The sequence below is a fragment of the Megalobrama amblycephala genome, linkage group LG12 (assembly GCF_018812025.1).
Source record: "Megalobrama amblycephala isolate DHTTF-2021 linkage group LG12, ASM1881202v1, whole genome shotgun sequence".
Taxonomy (NCBI): domain Eukaryota; kingdom Metazoa; phylum Chordata; class Actinopteri; order Cypriniformes; family Xenocyprididae; genus Megalobrama; species Megalobrama amblycephala.
This window is the reverse complement of record NC_063055.1, coordinates 36,352,604-36,371,679: the sequence shown is the minus strand read 5'-3', so window position 1 is coordinate 36,371,679 and position 19,076 is coordinate 36,352,604. Positions and strand designations below refer to the sequence as shown.

Here is a 19,076-nt window from a genome sequence, read left to right as displayed (position 1 = left end):
TAACCCATCAAATGAATGAATAAACCGAAAAAAAGACAGAACATTTTGTCCGTTTCCGGTTCATTTGGTTCCGAAAAGACATGGTGGCCTAGTTTGATAGTTTATGATGTACGTTTTTTGAGTTCTATTCTTTACCACGTGTAGGCTAAATGTTAGGCCGAGCCTATGTTTAAAATAGCGATGGCATGCTATTTTATTCCATACAATAGCTACAGACAAATAGCCTATATTTGAAACTGTTTTGTGAGACTGCATATTTTAAGCACCATCGCGACACCATCACGTTTTCAAAAGATGACTTTTAAGAACGGATTGTTTTTATTGTGCTATTATTATTAGTATTATTATTATTATTATTAAGCTATATTAGATTTCAATGTTGTAATTTGGTGTAACGTCTGTTACCTTTGTAAATATTAGGCTATTTTAAGACTGTCGCATCACAGTTGCTTTTGACACAAGAATTTTAATGTTACGCCCAAACTCGCGCGTTCAAAAGTGTAGTAACGTGACGTGTTGTTTACTTTTAAAGATTATGCTAGCAGATGCTCGGACTAATGCCGTCACAACAGTACATTTTGAATGTTTGACTGCTCGCTGTCCCTTGCCGACTTTATCGTGATTCATGGTCTTAGCTCGATTCGCGATGGTGACAGGAATACACGCTCCTCGTCTACCAAACTGCCGAAAATGAACAAAAAGGGTTTCGACGACAGAAAGCAGTGGACCCCTCTAGGCAAACTCTTCAATCCCGCTGCTTCTTGCGGTCCCGGCGAAGTCAGGGGTTTTGCGTCGTGTCTTTGGTCCACTGATTCCTGTGGCAGCAGGGTTAAAGAAGACAGTAAGAACGAGCTTGCCAAAAAGGGTACAAATGTAAGAGCCAACTTGCCAACACGAGTAGGTGGTGTGCCTCAGAAGTTCCCTCAGAAGAGTGCTTCTTCTGTAAAAGTGCTCCAGAAAAACAATGTAGAGAAACTCCAGACGAGTGAATCTTCAGAGCTTCAGAAAAATGCTTCTTCCATAAGGGAGCTCCAGATGAATGCTTGTTCTTTAAGGGAACTAAAGAACAAGGAAGATTATGAAAAGGCCTTAGTGCATCTTCCACAAATCGTGCCACAGAGCCAACAGTTGCAGCAGAAAAATGCTCTTTCCACAGAGAAGGCAAAGAAAATGGAGAAAGCAGTGTGGAACCCGCTGACCGACTATGGGCCATGGTCTCTGACTCCATGGGTGGAGAATGTCAGCGAGGATGAGTGGTTTGATGAGTGGTTTGAGGAGCTCACTTCTCAAGTAGAACAAAAGAAAAATGAGACAAAGAAAGATAACAGCTTTCAAGTCAGTACAAGACAAAACGTAAGTCTTCCAAGGACTGGGCCTCCCAAACAGAACACACTGCCAAAGACTGAGTACTCCATAAAGCAACTAAATTCATCTGTTCTACCGTTTCCTCTGTGTAACAGAAGGCCTGGTTCTGATAAAACATCGAAAGAGGAATCACCATCACAGAGAGCTCCCCAAAAGTCAAACTTGAAAGCTTTTAAGCCCATGTGTGCAGTGCTAGAATGATTAAGGACACTAAAGTCCCCTGATTTATTAAATGCAATAAATAAAGCGAAATACTTGCTGTTTTTGTTGGGGTCACCTTTCTTATAACTGCTGAACAATGTCAGGTAACATAATGCATGTGGTAAATGTTTATTTAGCTGTTATTATCTTGGGCTGGGTTATTGGAATCAGAGCCCATCATCATCATAAGTTAAAACAAAAATGTTATCATTAGAGCAACAAGTGACAGATGCAGAAGGCATGCACAGACATTTTAAAGGGGCAGTGGCTCAAACCAAGATGTTTTGTTTTTCCTTAAAGGGATAGTTCACCCTAAAATGAAAATTAATTCATCATTTTCTCACCCTGGTGTTGTTCTAATCTAATGCATTATGTTGTTCTTTGTTTTTTGGACCACAAAAGGGAAATAAATTAAAAAAAAATGACCCACTTGCGCCCGTTCATATAACTAATGGCAGTGAATAGCGACCAGCATCATGCTTTCTAACCCCTTAACTGTCACTGACCTGCTATAGTGGAACGTTTGCCCTTATATACAAAAATATCTTAGTCTAAACCTAATATTGACAAACTATATATAATTTGAAAGCTTACAAGTTGTAGTTTTCATATTTGAAGTTTTCTGATTTTCAAAAGAAATGACAGAGGAACAGTAATTTATTAATTCACATTAACAATATTTTCAGACTCATAAGGCATGTTCAGACGTTTATTTTGAAATAGCAATGAAAATGTATTTCATGTGTTTTATGTCTAAACCAAATACTGCCATTCTGCCCATACTACTTCTGAATAAGATGTCAGTTTCATAAATTGTATGAACATTATGGAAATTAATGGTTCGGGTCATTCAAACCATAGGCTATATGGAAATGGAAGAGTCCTTATGTGGTCCATTGGTGTGGTCACCAATGGAGCCTGGATGGCATCTAGTGGAAAAGTTTGGTACTGCACAAACAAAATCTTACTGAAAGCTCAATTTTTGAGATATCAACCTAAAATTTGAAATACAACTTGATTAGATTTTAGATTTTGGCTTTGATTTCTTGCAGTTTTGTAAAACAGTTTTGTGAAATATGTACTTTATATAAATGATAAGAAATCATATTTTTACAATTTACATTTTCCTAAATGTTCAATAACTATTTTTTTATTTCACTTTCATATTTTTTATTTCACTTCTAAAATAATCTGCCAAGTGTCCCCTTTGTAAAGAGACCAAACTTAAGTCAGTGCTCAAAAGTATGTGTTCTGGGGACTCTTTAAGATTAAAAAAAAAAAATTAAGTTGGGGCCTGTTCCCCAAAAATTGGAGTGACAGTTAAGGGGTTAAAAAAGACACAAAACTATCACAGAATGAACACATGTGGCACATGCCTTATATCCCAAGTGTTCTGGGGGTATATTGTAGGGTTTGGTGAAAAACAAACCAAAATTTTATGTATTAACAAAAATGCTGGATTGGATTCTATTCAATCAAGATACAACATGAAATTCAACGCCTAATCCCAAAGAAGTATCCGTGTACTTTCTAGTTAAATATCTCCAGAACTCCATTTGTCTGATGACAGAGAGAATAATAGTTGACAGATGTGAACACAATAAACGAACACAGCAGATATATTCAGCTCAGAAAAGAAAGTATGTGGATTGTATTTCATGTCACATTTTTGTTAATCTTGATTTCTCAGGATTTGTGTGCTTTTCTGGGTAAGTCGGAGTGAACTGCGGCACTAATAGAGTCGAATGTGAGAGAATGTGTAGCCATGCACAGAAGACCAAAGGCCAAGGATTTTTTTTAAATAATACATTCAATTTCGGTTTGTTTTTCACCAAACCCTACCATATACCCCCAGAACACTTGGCATATACGACATGTGCCACATGTGTTCAATCTGTGATACTTTTCCAAAAAAGACAGAAGGGCATATGGCATTAGAACAACACCAGGGTGAGTAAATGTTCACTTAATTTTTATTTTAGGAAGAACTATCCCTTTAAGACTCATCCTTAGAGAAAAGAAGATATTTTGAAGAATGTTGGAAACCAAACAGTTGATAGCCATTGACTTCCATAGTATTTTTTTCAGTCAATGGCTTCCGTCAACTGTCTGGTTACCAACATTCTTCAAAAAAACAGAAGAAAGAAACTCATACAGGTTTGGTACAACATGAGGGTAAGTAGCCTAAACGATGACAATATTTTAATTTTTTGGATGAGCTATCCCTTTAAACACTCGATTTGACTGGGATATGCAGCTTCAAAGGGGCATTCATGTATGGTGATAATTTTACATTTGCCGATATTAAGTTTTAAACTTGAAAATGTGGAAAAATAATCATTTCAGTTACTTTAGGAATCTGATCAACAGCTTTTAAAAATAATGTTGTGTCGTCCCCCTGTTTACTAATCACAATTTGCTGTCTAAACACAGTCTACTCTTTCAAGAAGCATTTTTAATAAGGATGGCCAACATGTTGTTTAACCCCTCTTGATGTCAAAGCAAAGCTAGGTAGGCTAAGTAACTACTTCTTGGCAAGGCCTCTGAGCTTAAAGGGTTAGTTCACCTAAAAATGAAAATACTGTCATTTATTACTCACCCTCATGCCGTTCCACACCCGTAAGTCCTTCGTTCATCTTCAGAACACAAATTAAGATATTTTAAAATAAGTCGTTATTTTATTTTTTGGCGCACCAAGAATATTCTCGTCGCTTTATAATATTAATATTGAACCACTGTACTCACATGAACCGATTTAAATATGTTTTTAGTACATTAATGGATCTTGAGAGAGGAAATGTCATTGCTCCCTATGGAGGCCTCACGGAGCCATCAGATTTCAACAAAAATATCTGAATTTGTGTTCCGAAGATTAACGAAAGTTTTACGGGTGTGGAACAGCATGAGGGTAAGTAATAAATGACAGAATTTTCATTTTTGGGTGAACTAACCCTTTATATTCATTTGCAGCGATGTCCATGTTTTCTCTCAGTGGGTTTGACCGCGAGGTGGCAGTAAGTTGCCGTCGGTGGTCTGATCGTGACGAGGAGAGGGAAAAGAGCAGCGTTGTTGTCTTCCGGGTGAGGTGTTGTTGTCATCTATCTTTAGCATTCAGTGAAACGGTGAAGACGGAGCTCTTCGCTTGCCTCTCTCTGTCCCCGCCGATACTTTAAGCAGTATGTGGATTCCTGCCGATGGATGTCACGACAAACACTGAGGAGATTTTAGCTGAGAACTGTGTCCAGCTGCTTCAACTCGAGGTCTGAGATTGAATCTTAAAGCACATCTAAGATTGGAGAATCACTTCTCGGCGGTGTCTCGAAACCTAGACAGCATTTATATAGAGGCATCATAGGCGTGCAGCTCACTAGATTTTAACAAACAGCGCAATATATGGCGGATGAAACGTTGTCAGAGTTATTTGGTTTTGATCTTTCGATCTTTGCACTTGACTTTGCCAGCAAACCTGAGCGTGATCTGTTGTGTGTCAATGTGAAATGCTGTGCTGAGCACCTGAAAATACGAGCTACAGCTTGACATGAAGTGACATCAATGTCTTACAATGCTATTCTTCATCTGAACCGATTCTTGTACCATTCTTGAATTTTAAAATGAACTAAAATAATAATATGCTTGCTAATTTGTATGTTTATGTTATCTGAGAGGAATTGAATTTTGTACTGTTAAATTTGGCACACCATAGAACCATTTGAAACAAAAAAAAGGGTGACCAGTGACCTAATATATATGTACCTTATACATTCATTTAAATTAACCAAACATCTTGATATTAAAAAAGCCACCCATCATGCACTTCCTTATGATACATGTCACCCTTCTGTCAAAAAACAGTGTGCTTAAAGCAGAACTAAGTAACTTTTTTACCTTCATAAATCGCTTTCTAAGTCCTTACGATGGTTAATTGACTTATAGTGGTGTGTTTGAGGCGAGCACTAACCCCCTCTGGCACGTCTACGCCAGAAAACAGCACTTGCAAGTTGAGCTGCGCCGACCCGACACAATCTCGCCTCATGTTCACGTTCACGCGAGAGTGACAAAATGCTTTACGGTAATTCAAAAACATTATGACTTTATAGGACAATTGCGAAAATTACCCATCTCCATCGAGATTTCTTGTACTGTATTTGCAAAACTACTGCGCTGGTGAGCGTTGTAGTCGTTGTAGTCCAGAGCTGTGCTTGGAGTATTTACGACAGTGTGATTCACTGAAGGAACCTGTAGAGGGAGCTTCGCAAATCTTAACAGATTCATAAACAGCCTACGTGATCCCAGACGATAAATAAGAGACTTATCTAGAGAAACCATCACTCATTTTCTAAAAAAAAAGAGTCATAAACAGAGAGAAGTAGTTCCGGCTACAATGTTCTTCCACCAGATGCATGCACTTTCTGTTTATTAAAGGGTTAGTTCACCCAAAAATGAAAATTCAGTCATTAATTACTCGCCCTCATGTCGTTCCACACCCGTAAGACCTTCGTTTATCTTCAGAACACAAATTAAGATATTTTTGATAAATTTAAACTTGTTAATAACATGCAATTAAGTGTCTGAAAATGTTACATTGACACTGACGAATAAGTGTGCTTCTTTTCCCCTTGTGCAGTAATCATTCAAACTCTTTCATTCGCAGCACAATGTCGGTTTCAGCGCAGAAGAGGGATGCGTTCTTCCCTCCGGACTGGGAGGATGACGAGCGGATGGCTTTCTTGTTCTCTGCCTTTAAAGAGAACCGAGACGTTGACTGTACAGACTGGGATGGGAAGATAGACTTCTGGAGCCCTCTGATCATTGATCACTGCCGGCGGTGCGGATCGGTGTGTGTGAGTCTGCAGGACCTGAATGAGAGTTTCAGAAGGAAGGGCATTGTTCCTCTGGGCTTGAGTACTGTACTTCAGAGCATGATTAGGTACGTCAAGTACAGGAGCTGCAGCCGCAAGCTATAAAATCTGAAATCCTGTTGGCGTATTGAATGTTAAAATGCCTTTCAAATGTAATGTTAAGTGTGTATCATTACCCATTTTACTTTTAGTAATTTAATACATTTAATAATTTAAGAGCTCAGTTTAGGGTATCAGTATCGTATCGAAACCAAAATAAGCGGTATCGCTCATCCCTACTCTGAAGGCAGCCTTTTTAAGCTTTTGGACGCAGCCAGTGTCTCATAGATCATGTTTAATCATTACATGTGATTCGGATTTGTTTTATTGCCTTTCTAGAAGTGGGAAGGTGCAGAAAGAATCCGACTTTGCGGCAAACGTAGACTCGGGCTGGCTGTCGTGGGGTGTTGGGCTCTTGTTAGTCCGGCCTCTGAAATGGACTCTGTCGGCTCTGCTGGGCAGCGGGAGGGTCCCGCTGGAGGAGTCCTTCGTTGTGATAGAACTGGTAAAGGTAAGTGTGTCTAATGGTGTTACCTAACAGAATACATCCTTTACCCGTTAGTATGCCTTTGCATTTATATGCTGCCTTTAAAAATTTGAAAGAAATTAATACTTTTATTTAGAAAGGATGCATTAAATTGATCAAAAGTGACAGTAAAAACTTTTACATTGTTACAAACAATTTCTGTTTCAAATAAATGCTGTTCTTTTGAACTTTCTGTTCATCAAAGAATCCTAAACATCACGTTTCTCGTAAAAATACTAAGCAGCAAAACGTTTTTTAACATAATAATCAGAAATGTTTCTTGAGCATCAAATCATCTTATCAGAATGATTTCTGAAGGATCATGTGACACTGACTGAAGACTGGAGTAATGATGCTGAATAAATTATATTAAAAAAAATGTAAATATAATTTTTTCACCACAATTATTTAAAGGATTAGTTCACTTTCAAATTAAAATGTTCTGATAATTTATTCACCCCCATGTCATCCAAGATGTCCATGTCCTTCTTTCTTCAGTCAAAAAGAAATGAAGGTTTTTGATGAAAACATTCCAGGATTATTCTCCTTATAGTGGACTTCAATGGTCTCCAGACGGTTGAAGGTCAAAATGACAATTTCAGTGCAGCTTCAAAGCGTTCTACGCGATCCCAGACGAGGAATAAGAGTCTTATCTAGAGAAACCATCACTCATTTTCTAAAAAAAATAAATAAAACATTTATATGTTTTGACCATAAATGCTCATCTTGAACTAGCTCTCTCCTTCTTCTCTATTTGAATTCCATCCAGTGTAGACACTGCTAAGTGTATTACTGCCCTCAACAGGTAAAAGTTTGAACTAAACTGTCATATACAATATTCTAGTGCAAGTATTTAACAATTAGTTCAAACTTTGACCTGTGGAGGGCAGTAATACACTTAGCAGTGTCTACACTGCTGGAATTCTAATAGAGAAGAAGAAGAGAGCTAGTTCAAGATAAGCATTTATGGTTAAAATGTATATATTTATTCATTTATATTTTTTAAGACCCTTATTCCTCGTCTGGGATCGTGTATAACGCTTTGAAGCTGCACTGAAACTGACATTTAAACCTTCAACCGTTTGGAGTCCATTGAAGTCCACTATAAGGAGAATAATCCTGGAATGTTTTCATTAAAAACCTTAATTTCTTTTTGACTGAGGAAAGAAAGTCATGAACATCTTGGATGAAAATGGGGGTGAGTAAATTATCAGGAAATTTTAATTTGAAAGTGAACTAATTCTTTAAGTCAAACTTTATGTGGTGTGAAATGACCACATTTGTAAATTTCCCTGTTCCTGTGAAGTCATGTATCAATGTATCAATAGCCCTGTTTCCTTCCACTTATTTTCATACAAATTTTAGGATATCACATAAAAAATGCCAAGATGAGCATAAAATCTAAAAATGTACATAAAAAAAATGAATTGAGGCAGATAGCATAAACTACGATGGAAACACATTTAATAAATTCCCTGATGCACAACAAAAAACTCACTTGACTGCCTCAACAGTGGATGTGATTGGATAACTGGACTAACCAGTGGACCAGTCGCATCACAGCATCTCATTTTGAAATGCTGATCCAAAGTCTATCTTCAGAATGATTTGGTTTAATTCCCTCCCAGAAGCGTCTCACATGATTGAGTTCCCAAATACCAGCATCCGAATGCGAGAACATGACAGTGTTTTTTGCGTTTCGTCTGCCGCTCTGAGACACAAGTCATTTATGATAAAGGAAAAAAGAGCCACAGTTTCTTCAGCAACTTCCATTTTTATTACAAATACTTTGCACCAATTTCCCAGGAAGTGATAATTTTGTTCTCTTGAACACATGGGATGGAAACTGTGATTTATTCGCAAATGTTTTATCCGGTATTCCAATTTTGCGGCTTTGGATGCAAACATAAGTGCTGTAGTGTGATTTGCAGTGCCCTTTTGACTTATACGTTCATATACTGCAATATGCTGCTCAAGTGCTGCTGTCCAGATTGGGGAACAAAATGAATACTAAGACATTTATTCCTATTTTTAACTTCAGTTTTTATGATGATATAATTTGTAATGATCAAAACAAAAAAGGTATGCACACCCAAAACCCAAATTGGGCTCAGATGCAGGACAAAAAATGTTACATCTCACTCCTCAAGGTTATTGTGCCCGATGAAGACCTGACTGGTTGAAGTATTGCTGTAATCTCAGTGTGCAGATATTATATTTCTTTGTTTATTTATAATTTGCATTAAAAAAACACACTTTTGGATGCCACTGTGTATTATTTGTATGGCATACAGGTAGTTTTTGATCAGAGCTGAGCGTAAGCCATTTTTCTGTTGCAGGAAAAGGCTGCGGCGCTTTTGGCGGCATATCGAGGTTCCCCTTTAGCAGCGCGCTCTCTGCTGTCTTTCCAAGAGCTGCGTGCTCTCTCCTCTCACATCTGTCCAGATGAAAGCACACTCTGCATGGCTCTGCTACAGCTACAGAGAGAAAAACACGTCACCGTCTCACTCCATGAAGGCGAGAAGGTGGGTTTGTGTACAAGAGCGAAACACGTGATGTAGCCACAAAGACTTTAGGATAGAAAGTTAATGTATTTTGAAAGTTCTGTAGATAATAATGCAGGTCAACCATTTTCAGCAAGTCCTCAATACACTGCCATTCAAATGTTTGTACTCGGTACGATTTCTCTTGTTTTTGAAAGAAATTAATACTTTTATTCAGCAAAAACACGTGATAGTAAAGACAACGGATTACAAAAGATTTCTGTTTAAAAAAAAAAATTATGTTCTTTTAAAATTGCTATTCATCAAAGAATCCTGAAAAAAAAAAATTAGTGTTTCTGTGCTGATTTCGATCTTATGATTACGATTTCTGAAGGATCATGTGACACTGAAGACTGGAGTAATGATGCTGAACATTCAGCTTTGATCACAGGAATAAATTACAATTTAAAATGTATTCAAAAAGAAAACAGTTATTTTAAATTGTAATAATATTTCACAATATTACTGTTTTACTGTATATTTGATCAATTAAATGCAGTCTTGGTGAGCAGAAGAGACTTCTTTCAGAAACATTAAAAAAAACGTACCCTCCCTGAACTTTTGAACTCTTATGCATAGATATACAGTAATAACGTTCCAAGATTTCTCTCAAATCGGTGTCGCTGAAATCACAGAGCTCTGATTATTTGATAAGCGTGTTTGGGTTCGGATTGCTCAGTTCTCATTGAACTTTTGACCTTGTCTATGTTTAGCTGGTGAAATTTAGTCAGGCAGGACAGGGCCGTGTGTCTCCTGTCAGCGAGGTGGACCTGGGCATCTATCAGCTCCAGCGCAGCGAGAAGCTTCTGGAGGAGAGGGTGGAGGTGCTGGGACAGGAAGCAGAAAAGTGAGCCAATTCATCCAAACTGTATAGACATTGGCTGCGTCCGAAAGCTAAAAAATGCTGCCTACACAGGCAGCATACAGAGGTAGGAAGGCAACAAGGGACGTTCCGAATCCTATGATCGTGATCTACCGAGATACCTTCATTTGATCGATTTTTGAAGGCGGCATAGATGTATCCTTTACTGCATGTGATATCCCACAATCCTCTGCATTTGAATCTGTGACAGTTGAGCTAAACGAAAACATGGCGTCTGAACGTTGCGGTAGTGGTTGGTTTGTGTGTAAATGTAAGTTTATGTGGAAATCCACTGATGTCATTTCTAGCAAGAAACTGGTATTGTAGTAATTAAAGGATTAGTTCACTTTCAAATAAACTTTTCCTGATAATTTACTCACCCCCATGTCATCCAAGATGTTCATGTCTTTCTTTCTTCAGTCGAAAATAAATTAAGGTTTTTGATGAAAACATTCCAGGATTATTCTCCTTATAATGGACTTCAATGGCCTCCAAATGGTTGAAGGTCAAAATTACAGTTTCAGTGCAGCTTCAAAGTGCTCTAAATGATACCAGATGAGGAATAAGAGTCTTATCTAGAGAAACGATCTGTCATTTTCTGAAGAAAAAAAAGAGAAAAAAAAGTATATGCTTTATAAACACAAAAGATCGCCTCGCAAGGGCTTCCGCCAGACCGCCTTCCGTATTCTTCAAAAAGCTTACGCTGAATGTCCTACGCCTTCCCTATTCTACTTACAGAAAAAAAAACGGAACTGGCGACATAAAATTGAAAAGTTAAAATTTTAAAGTAATCAATACAACTCTGAATGGTTAAGAAAGTCCTTCTGAAGTGAAACAATGGGTTTTTGTAAGAAAAATATCCATATTTAAAATTTTATAGGGCTGTGCCAGACCAAAGATTTTTCTAGTCGATTATTTTTGTCTTTCATAAGCCATTCCTCAACTAATCGCACGTATATATTAATTTAATTACTTAAATATATACTGTGGAAAATACTAAACCATAATGAGCATTTAATATACTGTATAGGCGTAATATATCACCTCTTCCGCTCACAAGCGCACACATATAGCTTGCTGCAAAGCACCAGCAAAAGTAATGATTATGAATGCATTTGTAAAAAAACAGCAAAGAGACATTTTAATTATTTATTAATAAACTAGTTTTTACTGAGTCAGTGTCGACTACAAAGATGAAGTTGATGATGCTGACTCGCCATCGCCACAGTGTAGTGAACGCATCTATAGCGAGAAACACACCTTTCATATGGATTACATAAACAGAGAGTATTTCTTTTTGATTTGAATTGGTTTAACAGTAGACATTCCAAGCTTTCTATAGCTATATTTCTCATGTCTGTGAGGCAAGTAGCCTATACACTGAGTTTTGCTTCATTTTTGTGACGCGCTCCAGTTTGGGGAGACAGAGACAGCAGAAAGCGCATCCTGTTTGTTTTCATTATTTTACAAAGACACAGCGTTTTCTTGTTATTGTGAGTGTACACAAATAAAAGTAGAATGAGTTTTGAATGAGATATTACTCTTACCTGTATGACCAAAAATGAAGTTGTTAGGAAAGCGATCGCAAGTGATCGCGCCTCCATGTCATGCGGTAAACGCACTGTACTTCAGCTTGGATATGCATCTAATAATAGCGCACATTTATCTAGGTTAATGTTAGAGTTAGCGCCCATGTAAAGTTGCTACTATTTACATGTTTCAAATGATAAGCCATATTTAAGGTCGATGGATGAAAGGCGAACGTTTGGATTTCTTGCCTGATGTAATATAATTACCACAAGGACCCGCCATTATCGATCTGTCCCTCATGGACTGATGGACCCTCATTAGTCGACTATTGGAGGACAGCCCTAGTAAACTGTATAAACTATAATCACTGGCTTCCGGCAACTGCCGTACGCACATTCACGAGAGAGCCGAGTTCCGGCGGAAGGGTGACCTCTGACCCGACATATGATGTAGGTGTAGTGTAAGCTCAGGTCAGGTCGTCAGAATTGACGAACGCAGAAGCGCAGAGGATGGAGCAAAACAAAATGCCGTTCACATGAGCCTAAAATGAGAATTTTTAAAGAAAATGACACAGGATTTTGATATGAGAAGATGAGCTACATTATAAGCCAGGTCATAAAGTTTTAAATATGGATATTTTTCTTACAAAAACCCATCGCTTCACATCAGAAGGCATTTATAAACCCACTGGATTCGTATGGATTAATTTTATGATGGATGGATACGCTTTTTGGACAATATTCAATGCCATTACAAAGCTGGGAAGAGCCAGGATATTATTTAATATAACTCCGATTGTGTTCGGATGAAAGAATATAGTCATATACACATAGGATAGCTTGAAGGTGAGTAAATTATGGGATCATTTTCATTTTTGGGTGAACTATTCCTTTAAACCATTACGCTGCCTCAGGAGTCTGTGTTTCGTGAGGTGCCTTCATGCGCAAAAGCTGTCTGCAAAGTCATTGCCTGATAGGCAAAAAGTCAGCAGCCTAAGCTTTCGGACGCAGCTGTTATTTCAGTCAGGTGCCATTTCTGTGACATGATGGGTAATTACAGTGGAGCTGCAGCTAAATAATGTGTTGTCTAATGTGCAGGTGTAAGCAGCAGGCAAAATCACTGCTTAAAGAGGGGAAGAAATCACAGGTATAAGCACATTTTGTTTTACCCTTTTTATGTTTTATATCAATAGACAAGAAAAGTGTTTTTAATGATTCCCACTTTTTCCTGCCACAGGCCCTGAGGTGTTTACGTGGGAGCAAGCGGGTGGAGAAGAAAGCGGATCGTCTGTTTGCTCAGCTCGAGACAGTGAAGGGGATCCTGGACAGAATAGCAAACTCTCAAACCGACCGCCTGGTGAGACGCACAAACTCACAGATGCACAGACAGTCTGGTGTGAGTGACAACACAAGCTGTTGGCCGACACCAGTGAACGTCACTCACACTCGTACCAGACAGCACTGTGTTGTACTTTATTTTTATTTTGCAAATGCCATATTTTTCTCGAATATAAGTTTGAATTTTTAATCTTCTGAAGTGTGCTGTGACTTGTATTCCAAAGCGATACAGTTTGCATAATCCACGCAAAACATGTTAAGAGCGCACACGTTTCGATTTGTGTCGAATGAGAGTTACACAAGTCCAAGTGTAGTTGTATTGTCTATTTCTCACACAGCTCACATGTTATATGGACTTCGGGCAAGACGGGTGGCACGATATATGAACTATCATTGTATGAAAAAGAGCTGCGTGTACTTTCTTTAAAATATCTTCTTTTGCCTCCATTCACACTTTTTTAGATAAATTTGTAGATAAATTCAACTTGTTCACCAGAACCTAACATGTTGTTTCTTTAAGGAAAATATAAATAGTTTTGTTGTTGATGCACACCACAAGTGTCACATACATATTCATTATGCTTGTCTTAATGAAGTGTTTTGGTATGTGTGCAGGTGATGCAGGCGTACCAGGCAGGTGTGGCGGCTCTGAGGATCTCTCTGAAGGGTGTGACTGTGGAGCGAGCGGAGAATCTGGTTGATCAGATACAGGAGGTGATATATGAGAAATTTGCCTTGTATAGCTATACGTGGTTTATGCTATAATAATTTGAATATAGTGCTAACAATTTTGAATGAAGTTCTTTATTTTGCATTTATGCTTTTTGCGTAGTTATGTGACACTCAGGATGAAGTCAACCAGACTCTTGCCAGTGGGGCGCTCGATTCTGGTATGCAAGTTTCACTTAATGTTTTTCAGTGTGCTAATTGATGCATTTATACGGAAGAGGATTAGGGCCAAGCAAAAATAAAAAAAAATAAAACCATCTCGAGATTAAAGTTGTTAAATTTCGAGAAAAAACTCGTTAAATTACGAGAAAAAAGTCATTCAATTACGAGAACAAATTCGTTAAATTATGAGAAAAATGACGTTAAATTTCGAGAAAATGTCGAGATAAAATGTTGAGAATAAAGTCATTAAATTATGAGAATAAAGTCATTAAATTACGAGAAAAAAGTCGTTAATAATTTAACGACTTTTTTCTCGTAATTTAATGACTTTATTCTCAACATTTTATCTCGACTTTTTTTTTCTCTAAATTTAATGACTTTTTTCCTCATAATTTAAAGAATTTGTTCTCGTAATTTAACGACTTTAATCTCGAGATGGTTTTATTTTTCTATTATTGCTTGGCCCTAATCCTCTTCTGTACATTTAAATGTAAAAAGGGCATTTCCCTTTTCCCTTCCTGTATATCGGCCATATCTGCAGACAATGAGAGCGGTGCATGGGTGTGGATTGTGGGTTTTTGCTATGATTGGCATTTCTGCCTTACAGGCGTCTACTGTTCATTCATTCATTAATAACAGTACAACCGTCACCAGGGCCCAGTTGTTCAAAAGTAATCTGATTGGATTTTGGCTTTCAGATTGGATCAAATCTTGAAAACTTGTTGTTCTAAAGAGAAAAAGGGTTCTGAAATTGGATTAGATCAGAAAATCCAATCTTAGTTTTGATCTAGAGATTAAACTGTCAGTATGTGTTTTTCAAAACTTTTTGGTAAGATTGGGATAGTTTTGATCCAAAAAACAAACAAACAAAAAACAGGATTATCCTGATGGGTGGATTTCAGGAGCAAAAATGTAATAAAACTTTAAAATTGGTTAAAAATAAAAAGAAAAGAGAAGAAAGTACATTTGTATCTTGTGAAAAATACAAACATTTATATTTTTTATTTTGCTTTTGATTAGTTTAATCACTAAAGTAAAAAAAGTAGAAGTAGACATTAGGCTTTCTATTAAGCCTTTCAAAACAGTAAAAAAGAGATTTTGGCACCATAAAATAATCAATAAATTAATAAATATTAAAAATTAATAAATATTAAATGATATTAAATATTAAACTGTTTTTTTTAATCACAGTATATAAACTACAGGCACAAACATCAGAGATGAACCAATCAAAAGTAGTTTTTAACAACTGCAATCCCTTATTGCATAAATATTTGTTTGTTCTTATTGCGTCACATAAGGAGTTATGGAGCCCCTAAAGGGACATATATGAGATGGGAGGGAAAAAAAATTCTGTTCCCCTCAATAAACTTTGCTTTCATTCAAAACTTTTGAGTTCTTTGTGAATGAACACAGTTTCTTGGAGGATGGCAAAACTTTTGCAAGAGAGCTCAAAAGTATTGAAATATATCATTTTTCTCCATCACCATGTCCCTTTAGTGCCTCCATAGAGTAGGGATGTCACAGTGAGGAAATGTTCACACCTGTATATAAACAGACTGGACGTTTTATAAGATACAGTCAAACCAAAAATTATTCAGACATTTTTGATATATTTTGACTAGTGTGTGCAGGACACTATAGTTCATTTATGTAAGTGAGGATAGCAAAATAAAGTATACTGTGACATATTATACCCAAAGATTCTTCATACAGTGCACTACCAGTAAAATTAATACAAATTTGGAACCAAAAATTATTCAGACACTTTGACCTGACCATGTTCTGCTTAAGTGTTATCTGACATAATTAAGATTATTTTTCGGACACAGTTTAACTCTGAGATCTTGTCATATTTTATTACCATCAACTATAGTGAATAAACTGTAATAATGAATGAAATGTTCAAGGTGTCTGAATAAATTTTGGTTTGACTGTATTTGTCAATGATGCTCAGGATCTTGTCAGTCATCTCTCCTTACTCTTGTCATGTGATAAGTGAAATCTGTCTCCTGCTGCACTGTGCTGTGACTCTGCAGCTTTCCAAATCTAGATAATCCAGATAAAACTTTTTGAACAACTGGGCCCAGGCCTTCACCACTGAGCTGGATTGAGTCTGTACCATAAAGCTGCCTTAAAAAGAAAGTAACGCTTCATGTTCTCATAGGTGAAGATTCAGAGGAGTTGGAGGAGGAGCTGAAGTCATTATTGGAGAAAACCATCCCAGATAACGACGTGCTCCCAGTGGTCCCCAATCACCCTCTTTCTCCTCCCTGGAAAACGGGTTTCTCAGATGCCGATTTTATCCAGTCTCTGCCCTCCGTGCCTGTTTCCAGCCTAGGTATCACAGATGAGGAGCTGGACAGAGAACTAAGTCGACTTACAGTCTCTGACACAGGTTTTCTATTTTCAAAATGTCACTAGTTTGTGGTGTTTTCTAAGGCAAGCATCATTATTACTGTTACTCATACTTGGAGTAGTGTTGTCAAAAATAAAAAAATTGTTTTAATACTTTTTCACTTGTGCATAATTTTTAACATTTTTGTGGGCAGATGATTACAGCTTTTCACTAGATTTGTATTGAGTAGCGTGCGTTTGTAAACCTTTTGACACAGAAACTTAAATGGCTTCCCTGCAGTTTTCTGCCAAAATAAAAGCTTGAGTTTTTAACTCCTGCAAGTGAAGATGTTTAGACCTAATTATTGTAATTTCACTAATGCTGTGTACAATAATGAATATACTTCAATAATGAAATATTCACTTTTTATTTTACAATGCAATTGTATTACAATAGTAATGCATATATATATATATACACACACTACCAGTCAAAAGTTTGGACACGGTTAGGTTTTTTTTTAATGTTTTTAAAAGAAGTTTCATCTGCTCACCAGGACTGCATTTATTTAATTAAAAATACAGTAAAAAACAATAATATTGTGAAATATTATTACAATTTAAAATAACTGTTTCCTATGTGAATATATTTTAAAATGTAATTTATTCCTGTGATCAAATCTGAATTTTCAGCATCATTACTCCAGTCTTCAGTGTCACATGATCCTTCAGAAATCATTCTAATATGCTGATTTGCTGCTCAAGAAACATTTATCGTGTACAATATTTCTTTTCAGGACTCTTTGATGAATAGAAAGTTCAAAAGAACAGCATTTATTTGAAATATAATCTTTTGTAACATTATAAATGTCTTTACTGTTAGTTTTGATCGATTTAATGCATCCTTGCTGAATAGAAGTATTAATTTCTTTTCAAAAAAATAAAAATAAAAATTCTTACTGACCCCAAACTTTTGAACGGTAGTGTATAATGCTACAGAAGCTTTGTATTTCAGATAAATGCTGTTCTTTTGAACTTTCTATTCATCAAGGAACCCTGAAAAAAAAAGTACACAACTGTTTTCAACATTGAAAATAATCATAAATGTTTATTGAGCAGCAGATCAGCATATTAGAATGATTTCTGAAGGATCATGTGACACTGAAGACTGGAGTAACGATGCTGAAAATTCAGCTTTGATCACAGAAATAAATGACATTTTAAAATATATTCACATAGAAAACAGTTATTTTAAATTGTAATAATATTTCACAATATTACTGTTTTTTCTGTATTTTTAAATTAAATAAATGCAGTCTTGGTGAGCAGAAGAGACTTCTTTTAAAAACATTACAAATCTTACCGTGTCCAAACTTTTGACTGGTAGTGTATATATACATTTTTGCGTTAGGGATTTAAACAAACCTTAAATATTAAACTATTGTTTAATAAATATTAAAATGTTTCACAGAGACAGAAGCACCACAATTTACTGTAACCACCGTGCTACATGTGGTTTACTATTATTTTGCTGTTGATGTACCAGATTTATGTGTAACGTGTTGAAACTGGTTGGTTGTTTTACATGTCTGTCAGACCCTCCATCATTAATGAATTTCATTACATACATCCATTGATTGAGTAATTCTGTAAAGAGTTTTTCTTGATGTTTTCTTTTCTCTGCTCCCAGATGCGCTCAGAGGAAGCGTTTCAGCTCCGAGGAGGATGGAGTCGGCACAGTGACCGTTTCAGCACAAGCAGCCACTAATGGGTTAATCGCTGTCCACTAAAGAAAGCCATCAGATACAGTACAGTATGTGTGTGTCCTGGCGTTGAAATAAGCCCTACCAAGTCTTTATGAAAAGCCCTTATTCATGTTTGTAATAGCATGTTTATTTTTGTTTTTTAAAGAGAGTTTTAAGAGTGGCCTTCTTGAGTTTGTAAAGTCTGTACAATGTATTATTCTAATAAAACTACAAATTATGATGCCAAATAAACAATATTCTGGGTGTATTTTTCTTGAGAAGTGAGATGCTCACTCAGATGACTACATTATATATTTTTTTGAAGAATATAGTATATTTAAATCTGTAGTTTTTGTAAGTGCATGTAGTAATAGTGTGTACAAGAGAAATATTGTGAATATTGTAAATATTATTTAAGATAATTTTTTTTTTTGATGGCAAATGTGAATCTGATCCTTCAGAAATCGTTGTAATATGCTGATTTGCTGCTCAAGAAACATTTTTATTGTCAATGTGGAAAACAGCTGTGCTTAATATTTTATTTTATTTTACTTTAGGTGAATTGTCCATTGTTGCTTTCAGTATGATTATAAAAGACACAAAATGATATTCACACTCACATTAGATGCATTTTTCATTAAATAAAGCACTTAACTGTTAGAGTCGCGTCTGGTTAGGACAAATACACATCCTTGCTGAATAAAAGTTTTATTTATTTAATATATAAATGTTACTGATTCCAAACTTAACAGGTCATTTTTTATTTTGTCCAAAGGCCTTAATAATAAAAAACAAAGATATGACAAAGTAAAACTACGCTACATCTCTTTTACTGAATCCA

General features: G+C 36.4%; 1 protein-coding gene across 3 annotated transcripts; it reads left to right on the top strand.

Moving 5' to 3' along the window:
- The first annotated feature begins 4,557 nt into the window (after positions 1–4,557).
- Positions 4,558–18,490, top strand: chmp7 (charged multivesicular body protein 7). 3 transcript variants are annotated; one of them, XM_048210933.1, is made up of 11 exons: positions 4,558–4,646; positions 6,218–6,493; positions 6,804–6,975; positions 9,330–9,515; positions 10,247–10,380; positions 13,023–13,071; positions 13,162–13,281; positions 13,878–13,976; positions 14,095–14,152; positions 16,321–16,494; positions 18,181–18,490. In XM_048210933.1, exons 2-11 carry the CDS (start codon positions 6,222–6,224, stop codon positions 18,231–18,233), a joined length of 1,317 nt encoding a protein of 438 aa, XP_048066890.1. In that variant the 5' UTR covers positions 4,558–4,646; positions 6,218–6,221; the 3' UTR covers positions 18,234–18,490. The 3 variants fall into 3 exon arrangements, with proteins under 3 accessions (XP_048066890.1, XP_048066888.1, XP_048066889.1); XM_048210931.1 differs by having other exon boundaries at positions 4,560–4,646; positions 16,321–16,551; XM_048210932.1 differs by having other exon boundaries at positions 4,643–4,826; positions 16,321–16,551.
- Positions 18,491–19,076: the final 586 nt, after the last annotated feature.

Bases quoted from the DNA above. Each gene is read 5' to 3' on its own strand.
- chmp7 (XM_048210931.1), top strand. From the start codon at position 6,222: ATGTCGGTTTCAGCGCAGAAGAGGGATGCGTTCTTCCCTCCGGACTGG. The intron at 13,977-14,094 runs GTGATATATGAG...CTTTTTGCGTAG, and splicing joins TGGTTGATCAGATACAGGAG to TTATGTGACACTCAGGATGA. The intron at 16,552-18,180 runs GTTTTCTATTTT...CTCTGCTCCCAG, and splicing joins ACTTACAGTCTCTGACACAG to ATGCGCTCAGAGGAAGCGTT.